We start from the raw sequence: 22,293 nt of genomic DNA, 5'->3' as shown, positions 1-22,293 counted from the left end.
CCACAAAACTGGAATGAAGAGTGAAACTTCATTTGCCCAACCTAAACCGGACCAGCAAAATGTCTTGGGAGTTATTGGTAGTTCAAGCCATCACACAATATATACTAAAAAGGGATTTTTCCAGGACCTAATGATGAAACTGTGCGATGGGTGGTGTTCGAATTATTCCAGTTCGAGCGAACCAAGTTTGACTGTTATGTTAAATGTAATGACATAACATATAATAGCCAAATGATGCAAGACAAAAGGTCTGTGCTTTCAAAATGTATGTACAACAAAGATATCACAGATAATTGAGCTCACCTTTCAGCCAAGTACACATTCTCTTCAATCAGTTCAAAGTCGATAGGAATTTCTTCATCTTCCTTTTCCTCCTTATCTGTTTCTTTGTTATCATCCCCAATTTTCTTACTAGGTGGTGGGGGAGGAGGTGGCACTTCTGCTTCACTTGCCCTACGCCATCTGGATTTCACCTTCATTGGCTTGCCAATGCCTACATCTGAATCCGACATGTCCTCGGACTGACTTTGTGGAGTGCCTAGTTCACCGGTTTCATCATCAGGCTTAACATAAAGTTCAGATGCATTTCTTTCAGCTTCTGAAAAATGCCCATGAGGTAGTTCCATAGCTTCTTCATTTGTGCCTCTTAATGCACGTTTAACAGGACTGACTGGCTGCCACTTTCCAAAACCAGTATGATCTTCAACTGATCTTTCAACATTTAAAGTGTCTTCTACTTTTTCTGCCTCTACAGACTTTTCGTGTACTTCAAATTTCTGACTACCTACTTCTGCATCCTGCTTGGATTCATTTTTAACAAGATCCTCTTGCCTTGGTTCAAATCTACTCACTCGCTTTCCTTTCTTTTTATTTTCTCTAGTCTGATTTTCACTGTCATCCTTTTTGTACAATGTTTTCAAATTAGGATGCCCTGGAATACCTGGTCCTCCAAAACCATTCTTGAATTCTAGTGCATCTTCATCTTCTTCATCAAAGTCTGGTATTGGAGTGCGGTCATACTCTTCTTCAGGCTCTGAACTTTTGATAGCTACATCTCGTTGACTATCAAATGAAGACCTAGGTCTAGTGCCTCTCTGACGCTCAACCTCTGTCTCAGGTCTTTGACTTGGTTGATGATATCTAGGTTGCTGAGGTCCAAAGTCCTGCTGGGACTGAGGTCCTTGTATATGCATCCCATCTTGGGCATGTAGTCCAGGGGCAGGTCCAGCAAGATGCGGTGGTGGACCAGTTCCAACATCAATATGAGGACCCATTTGAGCTGGTAGTTGTTCCACAGGCATTTGGTGATGACCTGGCATAACATTTGGATCCATCTGATGTGGTCCTGGCCCGGGTGGAAACATCCCTTGACCGAAGCTAGGACCTATAAGAGGCCCTTGAAAAGGCTGTGGTCCTGGAGGCATCGGTGCTTGGGGCATTTGGGGAGGCATTGGTGCTTGGGGCATTTGTGGAGGCATACCTTCAGGAAAGAAGTGTGGTCCCAATTGTGGCTGTGGTTGCATGCCCATTGAAATTTGTGGCTGAAACATACTTGGATCTGCAGGAAATCCTGAATATGATTGTTCTGGCATAGGCTGGTGTTGTCCCATTGGAAACATTGGCATCTGCTGCTGGTGAACTGGGAATGGCTGTGGCAGAAAGTGAGGAGTTGATGCTGGGTCTGCCTGAACAAACTGGCCATGAGCATCAATAAACTGAGTATTTGGATCTGGGTGAGACACAAGCTGTTGACCTGACTGAGATGCAACTGGGTGTGAAGCAGAACTTACAAGAGATGAACCTACAGGTTGTAGCAAAACTTTCTTCTTTTCTGCAAGTTCCTTCTCAAATTTTTCTAGAGCAGATTCCTTCTTTGGTTTCTCTTCTTTGAGTTTGTCTCGCTTTTTGTCTCGGTCCCTGCTATGACTCCTACTTCTTCTATTTCGACTCCTAGATCTACTTCGTCTACCTTTTCGCCGATCTCGGGACCTACTTCTCCTCTCTCTACTTCTGCTTCTACGATCTCTTGATCTGCTCCTTTTATCTCTTCCTCTACTTCTGCTTCTTCTGTCATGACTTCTGCTCCTTCTGTCTCTACTTCTACTTCTCCTGTCCCGGCTGCGACTTCTTCTATCTCTGGACCAACTCCTACTTCTTGATCTCCTCCTTGATCTATGCCTATCCTCATCTCTATGTCTCCTTTTTTGCTTCCTCTCTCTACTTCTGTCCCTTTCTCTACTCCTATCCCTACTCCTTCCTCTATCTCTTCCTCTGTAGCTATCCCTGTCCCGACTTCTTTCCCTACTCCTGCTATCACGACTTTTTCTTCTATCTCTGTGTCCTTTACCACTTCTTCTGTCCTCATAATCATCATCTCTTCTAGCCCTTTTGTCATCATTTCTATCACAGTCTCTTAGTGTGCCTGAAGCACCACTTTCTGTTTCTCTACTACTGGAATTTTGACTATAAGAACTATGCTGGCCATGAAATACATAGCTTTCTTTAAATGAGCTGCCAAGTTCAAATGATGGATTTATGTCTGGAGTATGAAGCTTTTTTAACAGTTCCTGTTTTTCTTTTTCAAGCTGTCCAAGATCTGCCTCGTCATATTTTTTCTGTAAACTAGAGTTGTCGGAAGACCCCGGATGTAATAAAGCTGAACTTCCAGGTAATGGAGTTGTTAATTTCGTGTTGTCTTGCCTCTGTCCAACAACCTCTATCTTTTTACCTTGAAGAAGTTTTGCACTTTCTCTCTGTAATACTTCAAGTCTACGTAAGTTCTCTTGACCTATCACTTGAATTGCTTTTCCAATCTGTTCAGGACTGATCTGTGTTGTTTTAAGAATATTTTCAGCTTTTTTTACTTCCTCTGCATGTGGTGTCTCCGAGAGATCTGTCACATCATTGGTCCTAGAAGTAATTTGCACATTCTCACTGTTGTTATCAGGTCTTGTTTCTTCCGATTCATTTTTGTCAGCATGATTTTCTTCGGAAGTATTGTCTTCTTTACTTTTCCTTTCTTCTGTCTTGTCACTTTTATTTGCTATTTCATCCGATTTTGTTGGGCCTATTTCCTCAACCACAGCTTCTGGCTGTTGAGCCCTGGATTCCGATGTATTTCTTTCTTCTGGCAAGGGCTTAAACGAAGCAACTGCTGTTGTAACTGTAACTGGTTTTGGTGAATAATGAAATTCTGGTGGTCCAAATGGAAGTGGCTTGATTGGCTCATCAGACAACTTAAAACTCAGCTTTGGCTTGTCCAATTTAGTGTTTCCAGTATCAAACACATCCTCTAGCATCTGACTTGATAACTTCTGTTTAGGTTTCATTGATACATTGGAATGTAACTTTAACGAGAAGCCCTTTACTGAAGCATCTTTTTGAAAAGTTTCTAACAGTAGTCGTTTTGCCTCTTCTTTTCGGGACTGTTCAGAGGGCTTACTGTCTTTCAATTCAAGATTTTTCAGGTCATCTTTGATATCCTTTGCATTAGACTGCTTCTTTTGCTCTGGCTGAAACTGAACAATTTCAATACTTTGATGCGTCTCTTCAGGCTCATCAAGGTCCATATCCACTATCTCATTATCCTGAACAGAGGATTCATCAGACTTAGCACTTACTTTAGCAGCTTTGGAACCCAAAGAATTCTCATTTTCATCAATGCTTGAAGGTGGCATAGGAATATCCTCAATTTTTACACTCACTTCATTCACTTCATGTTCATTGTCAGCACTAATTGTAAGAATTTTAGAAGTGTCAGTAGAATATTTCTGAATCTGAGCGTTTTTCTTCTGACTAGCCTTGGATGTAAGCAACAACTCTGTTGAAACATCTTGAACTGTTTTTGTAGTATTTTCATGTCTTTCCTCACTGTCATTTTTCAAAGTACTTTGTCTCTCCAAACTCCCCTCTTTGCTTGCATGATTTGAACCAAGTTCCCCAATGGAAGAACTATCATTTGAGTTTTCTTCAGATCTTTCCGACATTGATTCAGTCACACTAGGAGACTCAGAGCCTACTTTTACATCTAAGGATTGTCTTCGACCTTTACGTACTCTGGTTGGCATATCTTTGCTCATAACTGGCGGCAAGGTAAGTTTTTGTGCAGCTGCCTGTTTTCTTGTTAATCTTTTAGAAACTGGTTTCTCTGTTTCTGTCTCTTCTATACTTTCTTTGCTTTTCTTTTGAACCGATTCCGCCACATGTTTATCTAAATCATCTTTAATGTTTCTTTCAGTTAATGAGCTAGAAGAGCCTTGTTGAAGCAATTGCTCCTTCTCAAATCCAAATAATTCTGTAGTGCTAGCTGACTTCTTTGGGGAAATATCAAACAGTTTTACAACAGGGCTTATGTCTCTTTCTTTTACAGAAATGTTCTTAGGAGAATATTTGAATAAGCCTGTAGGCGTTTTCTCCCAAGAACCTTTCACGTTATCACTTTCTGTTTCATATTTATCCTTATCTAAAGCTTCTGCAGCATTTACTTTTCTTGGTTCTAACTGAGTCAGCATCTTTTCTGGAGAAAATTTTTCAAACAAACTAGACCTCTCAGATTGTTTTGTGAGGGAAGAAGCAAGCTTTGCTTCACATTCTTCTGTGAAATCACTTTTATTATTTAAAGCTGATGTAGTGGTTTTCAGCTTAAAACTTATTTCATCATCAACTCCAATAAAATCTTTTTCTTTTGAAACGTTATCTTCATTTTTGAGAATTTTGGCTGTTCCTTCTGTTGTTACAGGTACTGGTATCCCAGCCTGTGCAAACAACTTGTCACTGTCACTACACGTCTCTGTTAGTTGCATATCTTGTGCAGACCCATCTACTGAATCTGATCTCAGTGGTTTTATTTTTTCTAAATTAACTATTGCTGTTGTTCCTTCATCGTCCTTAATCTTGCCAGAGACTTTATCACCTGGTTTCTTCCGAGAACGGATATCCATTTCTGTCCTAGCAGGGCTATCCTCATCATCAGATGAACTTGAACTAGAATCAGAATCTGAACTATCACTTGATCCTCTTTCAGAAGAACTATGTTTTCGCTGCCTTGTTCTCTTCCTTGGCAACTTTCTTTCTCTACCAATACTCCGAGACTTGCTTCTAGATCTGCTTCTCTTCCTTCTGCTGCTTCTATATTTTGGAGAAGCATTCCTTTCATGTCTTCTGTAATTTGTCTGATCAAGAGATCCCCCTTGGCTTGCCTTTGCTTGCTTTTCTGGAGTTTTACTTTTAGCTTTCCTTCTTTCTCTTGAGTAACTCCTATACCTTCGGTTCTCAGGAGAAGTGCTTCTTCTGCCCCTTCTTTCTCTTGAATCGCTCCTATGTTTGCGCTCTCTAGACAAACTTCTATCCCTAGAAAATCGTTTTTCTTTCAGTCTGTCCTTTGAATTACTTCTTCTCTTTTCTCTAATTCTTTCTCGAGATGTGCTTGTACTTCTTGATTTTGATTCCCTTCTATTCTGTTCTCTAGCTTTATAAACACTGACTTTTCTATCCCTTGATGAACTTCGTTTTCTTTCTCTTGAAATACTTCTTCTCCTATCATCATAACTCTTCTTTCTTTCCTTAGAAATACTCCTTTTTCTGTCCTTAGAATCAATTTTATGCCTTTCTTTTGAGAGGCTTCTACTTGTATCTCGAGATTTGCTCCGTTTTCTGGTTCTTGGTGACCTTGTCACCTTTTTCTCTTCTGATTCTGATCTATTTTTTCTATCAGATGTTTTACCTTTTTCATAAGATTCTTTGAAATTATCTTGCTCTGCCAGTTTATCAATTGTGTCATTGCTTTCATTATTCTGTTCAGTCTTCTCTAATTGCCTCTCAATAAATTCTGCTGCTTGCATGGATTTCTTTAGAGCCTTCTTAGTCTCATAAAAGCTCTTTTTAGCTGGAATTTGTTCAGTAACATTAGCAACATCTTCAGCTGGTGTACTAAGTTTTAGTTTTGGCATAAGAGACAATTCATCAGATTCTTCCACATCTTCTGCCATAATAGCAGATTTTCCAATCACTTTTCTACCAGATGTAAATTTCATAGTGATTTTCTGTGTCTCTGTTCTTGGTGGAGACTTTGTGATTGTTACTTTAGGGGAAACACTAGCTGAAGTAGTTTTTGAGATGGATAAAACTGCTGGTTGTTTAGGCAACGCACTTATGTCATCTGGTGTTGGAATTTTTTCTAGATCCAGATTACTTTCAAAAACTGGACTACTTTCCTTTGCCTTGGATTTGTTTTCATTTTTTGCTTTTTCTTGTTTTGTAATTCCAGATCTTTCCACTTTTGGGCTAGGTGGTAGTGAATGATCAGAATCCATGGAAAATGGATCATAAAGGTCATCACTATCTGGTTGTTTTTTCTTCTCCGTTTTGATAAGTTCATCGGTATCCCATCTTGACTTTGCTTTTGATTTTGACTGATGCTTTTCATGGGGAATAAATGTCTTTATCTCAACTTGTTTAGCTTTTGATCCAACTTTAATTTCAGGCAGTGAAGATTTAGGATTCAGTTCATCAGCTGCAACACTTGACAGTTGTGTTTGTACAATGTCAGAAGTAACTGATACTTCAAAACTTTTCTGAGCTGCTCCAAGACTAGGAATAGTAACTGACGGTGGTGGTATATTTCCTAGGGATGGTATACCTACTGAAGGTGCTACAGGTAAAACTTGTTGAACTATTGCAGTAGGTGGGATACCAGATACATTTTGTGTGGCCACTTGTTGCGACTTAAGATTTGATGGAGCTGGTACCCCAACTGGAGCAGGAACAGGGGCAACAACTGGTCCAGGAACTATACACGAATGCAAAGCCTGAAATGGATAGACTATAGGCTGTGCATTTAGGTTTGTTACTGAAGTTTTAATTCCTATGTCTGGTAAAATATTCACTGATGGTGCTACAAGCGACTGCGAGGTGGTCACTACTATATTAAGCACATCTGATTTATCAGAAACCTTTGTGCTTACATCTGGCTGTTTTGGAAGCATTTCTGACTCTGAATTTGAACTGTCATCTAACATTTCAAATGGATCATAAAGAACATCCTTGTTTGCTTCTTTTTTATCATCTTTTATTTCATTATCTGTATCCTCTTTAGTTTCTCGCCCACTTGTTTTTACTTCTTTATTCTCTGTCAAATCATCTTTTGATGCCTCTGCTGATGGTGATTTCTTTGTACTGGAATCAGAATCAACACTTAATCTAAAACTGATTCTTGCCTTTGGCTTTTGAGGTGGTAAAACAGTTTCAGGCAGCTCTGTTCTGAATGCCAGATTGGATTCAACTTCCTTTGATTTTGCATCCTTAACAGTTTCCTTGTTACCTTCGTCTTGTGAAGATGAGTCATCATCTGAAGCATAATCTACAAGTAAACTGGTTCGTCTGAAGTGATGAGGTATTTGTTCAGGCAATTCCTTTATGTCAGACTTCAGTTTGTTTATTTCCACATCTTGTTGTCTACTTGTCTTTTCCGGTTCTATGTCTGATTTTTCCTTATCCACAGACAGATAACTGTCCGTGCTTGAATTTAGTCTGTCTGCTTTATCGCCATTTGATTCAGAATGTTTTTTCTTCTTTTTCTTCTTCTTTTTCTTGTGCTTCTTCTTTTCTTTTTCCTTTTTATCTTTCTTTTTAGAATGTTTCTTTGAAGACTTTTCACCATGTCCCTTACCAGTTGCACCGTCCTCATTATTAGAAAATGAATTACTAGTATTAACTTCAAGTTTAACATCTTCATTTGATGGAGTTACTTCTAGATCTGTTTTTACTTTTGGTGGTAGAAAGTCAGCACTATTTTCCAAATCTGGAATTTCTCCAGCTTTTTCTTCAATAACATCAACAATTGCTTTCAAACTTTTAATAGTGCTTTGATTTCTTGTAACTTCAATATCTGTATTTTCTGTTGTCTGGGGAGTACCTGGGACAGGCCCCATTTTGGAACCTGTCCCAGCTTTCACGTTTTTTTGACCGGTCAGTTTTGAATGCCTTCTCTCATTATCTATATCACTTCCAGAATCCGAACTAGAACTGGAAGAGCTGCCACTTATACTTGAACTGTACCTTCTTCTTTCCTTTTTATCTACCTCTCTTTTCTTTCTTGATCTGTAGTCGTCATCATAACTTTCATCCTTGTCCTTCTTACGCCTATCTTTTAAAATTATTTCTTCTTGTCTTTTTGGGCTTCGCCTGTCCCTTTCAAATCTTTCATCCCGTCTTGGTGACAAGCTATCTCTTTCTTGCCTCTTTTTTTGCTCCTTATCTTTGCTTCTATGTCTGTCCTCTTCATATTCTTCATATTTCTTTCTCATTCTTTCTTCATCACTGGACGAATCTTCCCTCTTTCTCTGACTCCGTCGACTCCTATCATCCTTTCCTGAATCACTATCACTAGGATACCTTTTTCGCTGCTTTTCTGATTTCAAAATCTTTGTTCTAGATCTGCTTCTACTTTTGCTTCGTGAACTAAGACTCCTGCTTCTCTTTTTTACTTTTTCTATCAAATAGTCATCAACATTTCTTTTCTCTCTGCTTGAACTTCGCTTGTCTTCAGCAATTAGTTTATCTTTCTGAAGCATTTTCCTTTCCTTGGACAATCTACCAGATCGCCTTGAACCATTGTCACTTTCTGATTCACTTAGCCTTTTTCTGTCTGTCTTACTTCTATCATCTCTTTCTTCACTTTGACTTCTACTTTTTTTCTTTCGCATGCTATCAGCATCTTTCTCAATTAATTTTTCCTTGTATTTTTTAATACCTTTCATAATTTCAGTGAATTTGTCATCACTATCTTCACTGTCATATTTCCTCATTTCTTTGCTTTTCCCTTTCTTTTTCCTAATGTCTTCATCTGAATCACTTTCATCCTTTCCTTTCTTTCTTTTATGATCTTCATCTGATTCACTTTGTTCTTTCCCTTTATCTCTGGCTTTCCTAGTTCTCCTTTTTCTCTCATCATCATCATCACTGAACTCACTTCCTTCAGAATGTCTTCGTTCCTTATCTCTCTTTGATAATTTTTCTATTTTCAGTTCTTTCTTGTACTTTTCTTTTGACTGGTTCCTTTGTCTTGGGTATCTTCTTTCATCCTCCATACTTCCACTATCCCTTGAAATTCGCCTTTTTTGTTTTTCTCTTTCTTTTCGATACCTAGTTTCCTCATCACTATGTTCTCTAAGCTCTTGTCTGGAAAGCTTATCTTTATTTTTCTTCTCAAAGTCTCTATATTCATCCCTTGATGACCTCTGCTTATCCCTCTTACTTCTGACTGACTTTTCTTCTTCACTTTCAGTTTGGTATTCCGATTGTTTTCTCCTTCTGCCACTGCTTCGCTTTTTGTATTCAAACTCATCAGGAGGGCTTTCATATCTTCTTTCTCTTTCTTTGCTCCTTTTATCTTTAGATTTCTTGGACCTTGTAACTGATTCATCACTTTCTGAATCATACTTTTTCCCCTTTCGGCCTTCCTTATATTTTTTTCTTGATTTCATTTCATCCGCACTTGAAACATCAGATTCGGAACTCGCATGTCTACCTTTCTTTTTCCTTTTATCTTTCTTCTGACTATCACCATCATCATCACTATCATAATCAATATCTTTCTTCTTTTTCTTAGTTTTCTTTTTCTTTTTTTGCTTGACCGGTGAGTCTTCATTTTCGCTATCAGAGTCGACATGCCTTTTCTTGTCCTTCTTATTCTTCTTTTTCAATGGTTTCTCCTTCTTGTGCTTTTTCTTAGATTTGGAATCATTTTCATCACTACTGTCACTACTCTGGTCACTTCCAGACTCTTTTTGCTGCTTAGCTTTCATCATCTTATTCAGTAATTTTAACTGGTTGATTTTACTTATATCTATTTCGAGTTTCACCATGCCAGACAGATTCTTGGAAGGATGTACTTCCTCTTTTCTCGATCTGACACTTGGACCACTTCTAGCTGGTAATAATTCCTCGTTGTGAGTTCTTTCATAATCATCACCACTATCACTCCCACTATCCCATTTAGATTTAGCAACTGTATGTTCAACATGTTCAGGTCTACTTAAACGGTCATCATGCCTTTTCTGACGGCTATCATCTTTTCTACTTCTATAATTTTCTGCACTGTCACTGTCGTACTCCTTGTACTTTCTCCCTCTATTTCGTTCTTTTTCAATGTCACTGTCATCCCCTCTTCTATCATACTTTTTCTCTTTTCTGTCTTTTTCCTCATCTCTCCTGTATTTTTCTTCTCTTGTTTCTCTGTATCTTTCTTCTCTCAATGTTGTTTCCCAGTTTTCTCTATATCTATTTTCTTCATCTCTACGTCTTTCTCTTTCATTTCTAGAGAAGTCACTGGTATCTTCTCTGTCACCTTTTCTTTCATCTCTGTATGATTTAGCTCTTTCATCTCCATAATCATCATTGTATCTCTCTTTTCTCCTTTCTTTGTCTTTTCCTTTGTACTTATCATTCTCATATTGCTTTGACATTTCTCTTTCGCCACTGTGTTCACGTATTCTTGATCTTTCTCTTTCTTCTGGGGTGTATACTCTTTTCTCCTTTTTGCTTACAAACCTTTCCTGTTCATCCTCTGAAGAAGAATCTACTTCTGTTTTTTTCTCTTCTTTTTTCCCTCTGCCAATATCTTCATTTGTTTCCATTTCAACTTCTTTACTTTCAACTCTCAAACTACCAGAGGCTTCCAATACCTTGTCTTCTCTTTGAATATACTCTTCATACATATCACTTTTCTCAACATTTTCCTGTGATATTTGGTTCTTTGGCTTAATGGTATGACTGTCTATTTCCATTTGTTCAACTGGTTCTGTTTTCACAACTATCATTTCATTTTCTCTATCTACAGAGAAACTTTTATCCGTGTTTTTACTTTTCTTCTTATCAACAGATAAACTTCTGTCTTTATGCTTTTTACTAACGTCTACACTTAAACTTCTAGATTTTCTATCTCTGCTTTTCTTCTTATTTTTGTGTTTGTCTTCTTCTGACTCACTGCTGCTGCTTGTATCACTCCTGGAACTACTTTCATCTCTTTTTCCTTTACGGGCCTTTTTCCTATCTTTCTCATTAATTTTCCTATCCCTGCTTCTTTTATTTTCTTTTTCTTCACTGTCCCTACTCAATTTTCTCACTTTCTTTTCCCTACTTCTTTTTCTTTCTTTTTTCTCTTTACTTCTTTCTCTACTACTCCTCTCCCTTGACATTCTATCTCTACTTCTATCCCTTGATCTCTTATCTCTACTTTCCCTTTCCCTCGACCTCTTACTTCTACTTTCCCTGTCTCTTGACCTTCTATCCCTACTCTCTCTTTCCCTAGACCTACGATCCCTGCTCCTGTCTAAGCTCCTTTCTCGACTCCTCCTTGATGATTGGACTCTACTGCCCCTAGCTCTATCATTACTTCGGTCATTATATCTTCCTCTGTCTCTGGAAGTACTGCTTTCATAACTTATGCTGTCTGCTTCACCAGGTCGCGGAAAACGTCCATAACGTTTGAAAAATTCTCTATCTTTTCTCCAAGGTGAAAGTGACTTTTCCTTCTTTCTTTGTCTATCCCTCGACCTACTTCTCTCTTTTGACTTACTTTTTCTACCCCTAGACCTACTTCTATCTCTTGATTTCTTTCTATCTTTAGATCTGCTCCTCTCCCTTGAAACACTTTTTTGCTTCTTATACTTCTTTCTCTCCCTTGAATCAGACCTAGATCGAGATTTTCTGTCCGGAGACAAAGATTTTGATTTCTTTTTTCTTTCTTTAAACAAGGACTTCAACTTTCCCTCTACGTCTTTCTCTTTTGACATTTTATCCCGTTTTCCTTTTTCTGACATAGACTCTCTTTCTAACTCTTTAACTGATGCTCCCATCTTTTGTTCTTCTTCTGTAGATAAAGCTGTTAATACCTGTTTTTCTTCTTCTTCCTTTTCTGCTTCTAACTGTTTCAGTTTTCTAATAGCAAAGGTGAATTTACCTTGTCCTTTGTCCAGTGCTTTAGCTTCTTCTTGAGAGGGAGTCTTTTGCATAAGTGGTGGTGGCAACACTACTGGAAATTTTGTAAATTCAGACTTGCTATCAGTCTTTTTAAGCTGCCGTTTTTGCTTAAATTTTTCCAGCAACTGGGAAGCAGTAACTGGTTCTTTTGGCGCTTGTGACTCTGCAGACCCATCTTCTTTCACCAGTGCTTTATTTTCGAAGTAAACATATCCTTCTTCTACTTTTTGCAAAATTTGGTCTTCAGCTTCTTTCACATCCAATTCATCGACTGTTTCAGTATCATCTGTCTCCATAGCAGTAGGTTCTTCACTGGGGGCATCTTCTACTGAGGGGACCATGCTCTTTGGCCAAGTTCTGTTTTCTGACACGGAAGTTGTTTGCTCAATGTTTACCTGCGTGTTTAAATTCTGTACTGGGATTTCAGACTGAACAGTCACAGGTTGAACAGGCTGGCTGATTGGGCTTTGCTGAAGTTGTTCAACTGGTGCCTGCAGAATGTTTGAAACTGGGACAACCTGCTGCTGAATAGCTGTTGGATTATGTAGTACTGGTGCTTGAACTGCACCCTGTTGAGAAACAACCTGTTGATGGATCAAAGGTACCTGTGCTGAATTAATGGATCCTTCCTGTGGAGCTACTGGTACTTGAGAAGTCTGAATTGGCTGGATAACAGACACAACAGCTGGAGCTGTTACTGGCTCTGGAGTCCAGTGAGGATCAAACCTTGACCTTCGTACAGATGGCTGTGGCACTGTCTGAACTGGGATCTGTGAAACAGTCACTCCTTGACCAACTGGCTGATTTATGACAGATTGGCCAATCTGGATTACTGGCTGCTGAAGAGTGGGAGCTGTTACCCCTATTATCTGCCCTTGAGATACCTGCTGCATAGCAGGTTGTTGCGTTGCTACTACAGTTGTTCCTTGCATAGAAACAATCTGTCCTTGAGGCTGACTCTGAGAATGCCCTGAACTTGCTTCTGGCACCTGGCTTGTAATTTGCTGTTGTGTTTGAAGTGGTAATGTCTGAGGAGTTGTACCCACCAAAATTTGTGAAGTAACTGTTTGTCCGCTAAACACCTGTTGTGGTATATTTTGGGACATTGAAGGCTGAGCTGGAGCCTGGATTATTGATGGAGGGACTGGTAAAGGAGGCTGTTCAACTGGCACAGGTTCCTGACCTGACACATGTTGTGGCTGTAACTGTGGGGGATGAGTTGACTCATACTGGGTCTGTGAAGGATACTGTTGGTATTGTGATGGAACAGAAGACCCTTCTGGTGGTAGATGCGGCATAACATCTACGGAACCTTCAGCTGCTGAAGAAACTGGCTGTTCTGGTTGCAGTACAGGTATTGGTGGAGTAGCTGGTTTAGGAGCTGGTCCTACTATTGGTACAGCATCTGGAAGTGGTGGAAACATAACATTTTCCAGATCTTTGTCACGCTTTTTCTTCTTCTTTTTCTTTGGTTCTGGTGGCAGAGGGACATCATCTGGTAAGGGTATTGACATTGGCAGTGGAACCTCATCAAAGTCCAAACTTTGTTCATTATCTGTGGGCTTCTCTGATTCTCCTTTCTTCTTTTTCTTTTTTGATTTCTTTTTTGGTGTTCCCCCACTTGAGTCAGACTTAGTAGGTTTGTTTTTATTATCAGCATCCAAAATTTTTGCTAAATCTGGATTCATACCCATCGCAATGAGTTTCTCAGCAGACTCTTGGGTTACTGGAGGCTTAGGTGTAGCTGTCTCTGGTGGAGGAATTGGCTGAAAAGCAGGATTGAAACCCTCCTGATGAAAAACTTCACCTGAAAATGTCTGCGGAGGCTGTGGCATGCTAGGCATATTGAAATTTGGCTGTGGAGGTGGAGGAAACCCTTCTCCTTGCCATGGTCCAGGCCCCTGTGGTGCTGGAGGGAACCCGGACCCTGGTGGTCCTTGGAACCCTTCATGAAATCCAGGTCCTTGTGGTGGTCCTGGTCCCATTCCAGGACCTGGCCCAAAGCCATGTGGCGGGAAATTTCCAGGTCCCATTGGTGGACCTCCTGGACCCATATGTGGTCCACCAGGTCCCATTGGTGGTCCTCCTGGTCCCATAGGTGGTCCCCCGGGACCCATAGGTGGAGGTCCTCGTGGTCCCATCATTGGCCCTGGACCATATCCATGGGGTCCATAATTTCCTGGGCCGTCTGGTCCATATGGTCCGTCTGGACCAAAACTTCTTGGTCCATATCCTGGAGGACCAGGTGGGCCATGGTGTCCATGTGGTGGTCCAGGAAAATTTGGCCTCTGTCCAAAAGGTCTTGGACCAGGACCAAAATCTCTCCCAGGTGGACCCGACCTTCCTCTATCATATGGTGGTCCATAATCATCGTAGTCACGTCCATAATCTTGTTCACGATCACCAAACTCATCTTCAAAATCTTCTTCATCAAAATCATCTGGATACTTATACTTTCCATGTCTAGGCCTATGCCATGGTCCTCTCCCAGGACTGTGATCATCCTCTTCCATACCTTCTCTCATTCGTCCACCCCTATCATCTGACATACGTCCTCTATCTTCCGAGTGTCCTCTTTCATCCATTCGTCCTCCTCTGCTCCTTGGACCCGAGTAACGTCCCATACCCTTTTCCCTATCATTTTTATTAAAGTCATCTTCATCTAGTTCAATTGGACCAGTAATTCTACTGGGAGGATTTGAAACTATTGAAGGAGGTGCAGAAATGAGAGGCATTATTGTTGGGTCATCTTTGCCCTCTGCGTGGGCTCTATTTTTCTTCTTCTTGCTTCTATTTTTTGTTGGTTTGGGTTCAACAGGAGGGACTGGTTCTTTTTCAGCAGCTGTTTCAAGAACACTATCTCCTTGCCCTACTTTCTGTTGAACTGTAATACAGATAAATCTAAGAGTTTTTATGGAGAAGAAAATAAACACTACGGAAGTATTAGCATGTAAAAATTTAGCACAAAACCACTTTTCTAAATGTGTCATAATAGCAAATGTTTGAATAAGCTATCTAGTTCGAGCGTGTGTCACCTTTCTCTAATGACCAAGTTTTATGACCCATATCACCAAGTTTCGAACTTACACATACTTTTTATTAGGACAATTTGAGGGCTCAAAGCGAAACTAGGCTAAGTGTATATAGTGTATATTGTTTGTTTGTTTTGGGTTTAACACCGTTTTTCAACAGTATTTCTGTCATGTAACGACAGGCAGTTAACCAGTGTTCCTGGATTCTGTACCAGTACAAACCTGTTCTTCGCAAGTAACTGCCAACTTCCCCACATGAATCAGAGGTGGAGGACTAATGATTTCAGACACAATGTTGTTTATCAAATAGTCACGGTGAACATACGTCCCGCCCAAGGATCGAACTCACGACCCCGCGATCAGTAGACCAACGCTCTTACCTACTGAGCTAAGCGGGCGGGGTTAGAAACAGAACTAGAAATAGAAGCAGATAGACTAGTTTCACGTTGAGCCCTCCAATTAATCTGAACAGGTTTCATGTAAACCGTAAACAAAATGTCCTCTTGTCTGTTAACAAAGTTTTTCTATGATCTGACTAGGCTATTTATGACTTAATTTCATATGATCTAGAAATCAAAGAGAACAAGGACTACTTTTGAAAAAGTGCATGTCCCTATACTGCTTCATCTGAATGGAAGTGGTAACCAATATTTAATATTTGTGTAAATGCTTGGTCAATTTTTTTATAACCTATTTTATTACATAAAGCCTATTAAAATACTGACTTAATTTTATTTATAATGCTTGTGAAAAATCTTAAACCTTTAACTACACAAATCAGTGCAGATCTAAAATATCTCAACTGCATCTAAGTAAGTAGTGTTACATGCCCTAAGGCAGTCTGTGAAAACGAGTGGAAACTTTGGTATAAGGCTGTGCCCCAGTACTTGCTTATCATCTTTTCCATTTACTGTCCTGATATGTTACAGCTGTGTTTAAGTCTGAGACATTATTCATATTTAAACTGTGTCCAAAACGTGTTCTTTATTTATTGAAACAATAATTTATCAGTTCAACTTTATATGAATCATATAACAAGCGGACCATGATGGTCCTGAATCGCTCACCTGTTCCCACATGAAACAGTTTTGAGTATGACGTCGTATTTTCTACTATTTGACATAGTGACCTAGTTTTTGCGCTCATGTGACCCAGTTTTGAACTTGACCTAGATATCATCAATATAAAAATTCTGACCAATTTTCATAAAGATCCATTGAAAAATATAGCCTCTAGAGACGTCAAAAGATTTTTCTAATTTAATACCTACTGACTCTAGTTTTTGACCGCAGTTGACCCAGTTTCAAAACTGACCTAGATACCATCAAGATGAACATTCAGACCAACTTTCATACAGATCCCAGGAAAAGTATGACCTCTAGAGAGGTCACAAGGATTTTCTATTATTTGATCTACTGACCAAGTTTTTGACCGCAGTTGACTCAGTTTCAAACTTGACCTAGATATCATCAAGATGAACATTCTGACCAATTTTCATGAAGATCCATTCAAGGGTATGGTCTCTAGAGAGGTCACGTTTTTCTATTTTTAGACCTACTGATCTAGTTTTTGTTTCAAACATGACCTATATATCATCAAGATAAACATTCAGACCACCCATGAAAAATATGATCTCTAGAGAGGTCAAAAGGTTTTTTCATTGTTTGACCTACTGACCTACTTTTTGATGACACATGACCCACTTTCAAACTTGACCTAGATATCATCAAAATGAACATTCTGACCAATTTTCATGAAGATCCATTCAAAAGTATGGCCTCTAGAGAGGTCATAAGGTTTTTCTATTTTTAGACCTACTGACCTAGTTTTTTGACTGCACGTGACCCAGTTTCGAACTTGACCTAGGTATCATCAAGATGAACATTCAGACCAACTTTCATACAGATCCCATGAAAAATTTGGCCTTTAGAGGTCACAAGGTTTTTCTATTATTTGACCTACTGACCTAGTTTTGAAGGCACGTGACCCAGTTTCGAAATTGATCTAGATATCATCAAGATGAACATTCAGATCAACTTTCATACAGATCCCATAAAAAATATGACCTTTAGAGAGGTCACAAGGTTTTTCTATTATTTGACCTACTGACCTAGTTTTTGATGGCACGTGACCCAGTTTCGAACTTGACCTAGATATTATCAAGGTGAACATTCTGACCAATTTTCATGAAGATCTAGTGAAATATATGGCCTCAAGAGAGGTCACAAGGTTTTTCTATTTTTAGACCTACTGACCTAGTTTTTGACCGCACGTGACCCAGTTTCGAACTTGACCTAGATATCATCAAGGTGAACATTCTGACCAAATTTCATAAAGATCTCGTGAAAAATGTGCGGTCACAAGCAAAAGTTTACGCACGCACGGATGGACGACAGACGACGGACGCTGCGCGATCACAAAAGCTCACCTTGTCACAAAGTGACAGGTTAGCTAAAAATCAATAAAGGGAGATAACTGACAAAATAAGACTGGTAGTTATGATCCATTTACATGTATTTCCTCTCAAGTCATCATCAATGTGCATTCCCTATTGGTAGTTTTAGAGTTATGCCCTGGAAATGAACATTAAATAAAGGGAGTTTACTCAAGAAAGAAGATTGGTAGAGTTATGGTTCTTGCACAAGACACATCATTTTGCATACTGATCATTGGTGCCAAGTTCTTTTGAAATCCATCCATGAAAGACAAGTTACAGACCTGACAAGAAGTCAAGATGATATTCAATAAAGGGAGACAATTAAAAACGTAAGAGGGATTGATTAGTTCTTGCACAAGACACATCATGTCATGCTGACCATTGGTATAAGATTTTTCGAAATCCATTCATGAACGACAAACTTACAGACTGGACGAGAAAACAGGATGGACATTCAATAACAGGAAACAATTCTAAAAGTAAGAGGGGTAGATTTATAATTCTTGTCCATGTCTTTTTGAAATCCATCCATGAATGACAAAGTTACAGACCTGACAGGAAGTGCTAATGAACATTCAATAAAGGGAGATAATTAAAAAAAAAGTAAGGGGAATTGATTTAAGGTTCTTGCACAAGACACATCCTCATGTTATGCTGATCATTTGTGTATAATTTTTTTAATCAATCCATGAACGACAAAGTTACAGACCCGGCACAATTACTTGGGGTCATCAGGTAATTATAACTAAACAGACTAGGAAATATGATCCGATCATTTTTTTAAGTATGTTTTTCCTATTTAACTCATATAAAAACTAAGTGACCCCAGAGTGGGGCTTTAGTCATGATTTAAACAATATTAGTAAAGGACCACTAGACAATGTCACATGTAAAATATCTAAGCTCTGTGCCTCTCGGTTTCAGAGAAGTACATTTTTTTTTGGTTTTCCTATAGAACTCCATGTTTTTTACCAAAATATAATGGCTTTAGCAATTTTGGTAGAGGGTCACCTAGAGATCATTTCTACAAATATTTTTAAAATCCGGCTTACAGTTTCTGATAAGAAGATTTCTTAAAAATTTCCTTTTGGTTGCCATGGCAACCACAGTTCAGAATAATTTTAATTCTTTGGGCAATTTTGAAAGGGGGCAACCAAAGGATCATTCCTGTGAAGTTTGGTGTAAATCTGCCACATAGTTTTGAAGAAGATTTTTTTAGAAATTGTTGACAGACGCACGATGTATGACGGACATCAAGTGGTCACAAAAGCTAACCTTGAGCCTTTGGCTCAGATGAGCTAAAACGTAAGGGAAAATGATTAAGGTTCTTGCACAAGACATCATGTTATGCTGATCATTGGTCTAACTTTTTATATTTCCTTTTAAATCAATCCATGAGCGTCAAAGTTACAGACCCGACACAAAATCAGGATAGACAAAGGGAGATAATTAAACAAGCGGGCCATGATGGCCCAAGCTCGCTCACCTGGGATATACAGCATATAAAGTTTGCAATATACACATTAATTGAAGACGTGACCACACCCCCTGGCAACCATGTTTTTGGACAAATCGGAATACTTTGAATAATCTTGGTAGAGGGTCACACAAGGACCATTTAAGTGACTTAGGAGTGATGAAATATACACCCACAATACGACCTTGTCACAGATGTAAGCCAATGTCAAAGTCGAACCTCAAAATCAATAGGGGTCATCCGCTGGTCATGATCAACCTCCCTACTAAGTTTCGTGATCCTAGGCCCAAGCCTTCTCAAGTTATCGTCTGGAACGGTATAACTGTTCTGGGTCAGTGTGACCTTGACCTTCGACCTACTGACCTCAAAGTCAATTGGTGTCATCTGCTGCTCTTGACAAACCTTCCTATCAATTTTCATGATCTTAAGCCCAAGCCTTCTCAAGAATTTTCATGAAGATCTCGTGATAATTATGGCCTATAGAGAGGTCACAAGGTTTTTCTATTTTTCAACCTACTGACCTAGTTTTTGAACGCACATGACCTAGTTACAAACTTGACCTAGGTATCATCAAGGTGAACATTCTGACCAATTTTCATGAAGATCCATTGAGAAATATGGCCTCTAGAGAGGTCACAAGGTTTTTCTATTTTTAGACCTACTGACCTAGTTTTTGATCCCATGTGACCCAGTTTCGAACTTGACCTAGATATCATCAAGATGAACATTCTGACCAATTTTCATGAAGATCCATTGAGAAATATGGTCTCTAGAGAGGTCACAAGGTTTTTCCATTTTTAGACTTACTGACCTAGTTTTTGACGGCACGTGACCCAGTTTAGAACTTGGCCTAGAAATTATCAAGGTAAACATTCTGACCAATTTTCATGAAGATTTCAAGAAAAATATGGCCTCTAGCGAGGCCACGAGGTTTTTCTATTTTTAGATCTACTGACCTACTTTTTAAGCCCAAGTGACCCAATTTCGAATTTGACCTAGATATCATCAAGGTGAAAATTCTGACCAATTTTCATGAAGATCCATTGAGAAATATGGCCTCTAGAGAGGTCACAAGGTTTTTCTATTTTTAGACCTACTGACCTAGTTTTTGACCCCATGTGACCCAGTTTCGAACTTGACCTAGATATCATCAAGGTGAACATTCTGACCAATATTCATGAAGATCTCATGAAAAATATGGCCTCTAGAGAGGTCATGAGTTTTTCTACTTTAAGATATACTGACCTAGTTTTTGACCGCACGTGACCCAGTTTCAAATTTGACCTAGATATCATCAAGGTGAACATTCTGACCAATTTTCATGAAGATCCATTGAAAAATATGGCCTCTAGACAGGTCACAAGGTTTTTCCATTTTTAGACCTACTGACCTAGTTTTTAAACCCACGTGACCCAGTTTCGAACTTTACCTAGATATCATCAAGGTGAACATTCTGACCAATTTTCATGAAGATCCATTGAAAAATATGGCCTCTAGAGAGGTCACAACGTTTTTCTATTTTCAGACCTACTGACATAGTTTTTGAAGGCAGTGACCCAGTTTCGAACTTGACCTAGATATCATCAAGGTGAACATTCTGACCAATTTTCATGAAGATCTTGTGAAATATATGGCCTCTAAAGAGGTCACAAGGTTTTTCTATTTTTAGACCTACTGACCTAGTTTTTGATGGCACGTGAACCAGTTTTGAACTTGACCTAGATATCATCAAGATGAACATTCTGACCAATTTTCATAAAGATCCCACAAAAAATGTGACCTCTAGAGTGGTCACAAGCAAAAGTTTACGGAAGGACGACGGACGACGGACGCTGCGCGATCACAAAAGCTCACCTTGTCACTATGTGACAGGTGAGCTAAAAAGTTATAAACATACCTAAAATACTGAAAATCCAAAAATAGGATTTCTAAAAATAGACTAATTCCTGGAATTTAAGGGGAAGAAACTCAGTACAAAAGTTAAACAAGAGGACCATGATGGTCCTGAATCGCTCACCTCTTCCCACATGACCCAGTTTAGAGTATGACATCGTTTTTTTCTATTATTTGACATATTGACCTAGTTTTAGAGCTCATGTGACCCAGTTTTGAACTTGACCTAGATATTATCAAGATAAAAATTCTGACCAATTTTCATGAAGGTCCATTGAAAAATAGGGTCTCTAGAGAGGTCACAAGGTTATTCTATTATTTGACCTATTGACCTAGTTTTCGAAGGTACATGACCCTGTTTTGAACTTTAACTAGATATCATCAAGGTGAGCATTCTCACTAATTTTCATGAAGATCTCATGAAAAATATGGCCTCTAGAGAGGTCACAAGGTTTTTCTATTTTTATACCTACTGGCCTAGTTTTTGACTGCACGTGACCCAGTTTCGAACTTGACCTAGATATCATCAAGGTGAACATTCAGATCAATTTTCATGAAGATCCATTGAAAAACATGGCCTCTAGAGAGGTCAAAAGATTTTTCTAATTTTAGACTCACTGACCTAGTTTTTGACCGCAGTTGACCCAGTTTCCAACTTGATCTAGATATCATCAAGATGAACATTCTGACCAACTTTCATACAGATCCCATGAAAAGTATGGCCTCTAGAGAGGTCACAAGGTTTTTTGTAATATCTGACCTACTGACCTAGTTTTTTATGGCACGTGACCCAGTTTCGAACTTGACCTAGATATCATCAAGGTGAACATTCTGACCAATTTTCATGAAGATCCATTCAAGGGTATGGCCTCTAGAGAGGTCACAAGGTTTTTCTATTTCAAGACCTACTGACCTAGTTTTTGATCGCACAGTTGACCCAGTTTCAAACTTGACCTATATATCATCAAGATAAACATTCAGACCAACTTTCATACAGATCCCATGAAAAATATGGCCTCTTGAGAGGTCACAACGTTTCTTCATTATTTGTCCTTCTGACCTAATTTTTGACGGCACGTGACCCACCTTCAAACTTGACCTAGATATCATCAAGATGAACATTCTGACCAATTTTTATGGAGATCCATTCACAAGTATGGCCTCTAGAGAGGTCACAAGGTTTTTCTATTTTTAGACCTACTGACCTAGTTTTTGGCCGCACATGACCCTGTTTCGAACTTGACCTAGATATCATCAAGATGAACATTCAGACCAAATTTCATACAGATCTTATGAAAAATATGGCCTTTAGAGAGGTCACAAGGTTTTTCTATTATTTGACCTACTGACCTAGTTTTTGATGGCACGTGACCCACTTTCGAACTTGACCTAGATATCATCAAGATGAACATTCAGACCAATTTTCATACAGATCCCATGAAAAATATGGCCTCTAGAGAGGTCACAAGGTTTTT

The 22,293-nt window shown here is 39.0% G+C and overlaps 1 protein-coding gene across 3 annotated transcripts in view; it reads right to left on the bottom strand.

Annotated features, from left to right (window-relative positions):
- LOC123538071 (uncharacterized) overlaps nucleotides 1-22,293 on the bottom strand; it is a 62,901-nt gene that overhangs the window by 23,091 nt on the left and 17,517 nt on the right. For all 3 annotated transcript variants that reach the window (XM_053530294.1, XM_053530295.1, XM_053530296.1), the window contains exon 3: nucleotides 304-14,863. In XM_053530294.1, the coding sequence (XP_053386269.1) occupies nucleotides 304-14,863 (14,560 nt within the window). The remainder of the gene's footprint in view (nucleotides 1-303; nucleotides 14,864-22,293) is intronic.

This window comes from Mercenaria mercenaria, chromosome 18 (genome assembly GCF_021730395.1).
Source record: "Mercenaria mercenaria strain notata chromosome 18, MADL_Memer_1, whole genome shotgun sequence".
NCBI classification, from domain to species: Eukaryota; Metazoa; Mollusca; class Bivalvia; order Venerida; family Veneridae; genus Mercenaria; species Mercenaria mercenaria.
Note: the sequence above shows the minus strand (reverse complement) of the source record. Positions and strands in the feature narration are given on the sequence as shown.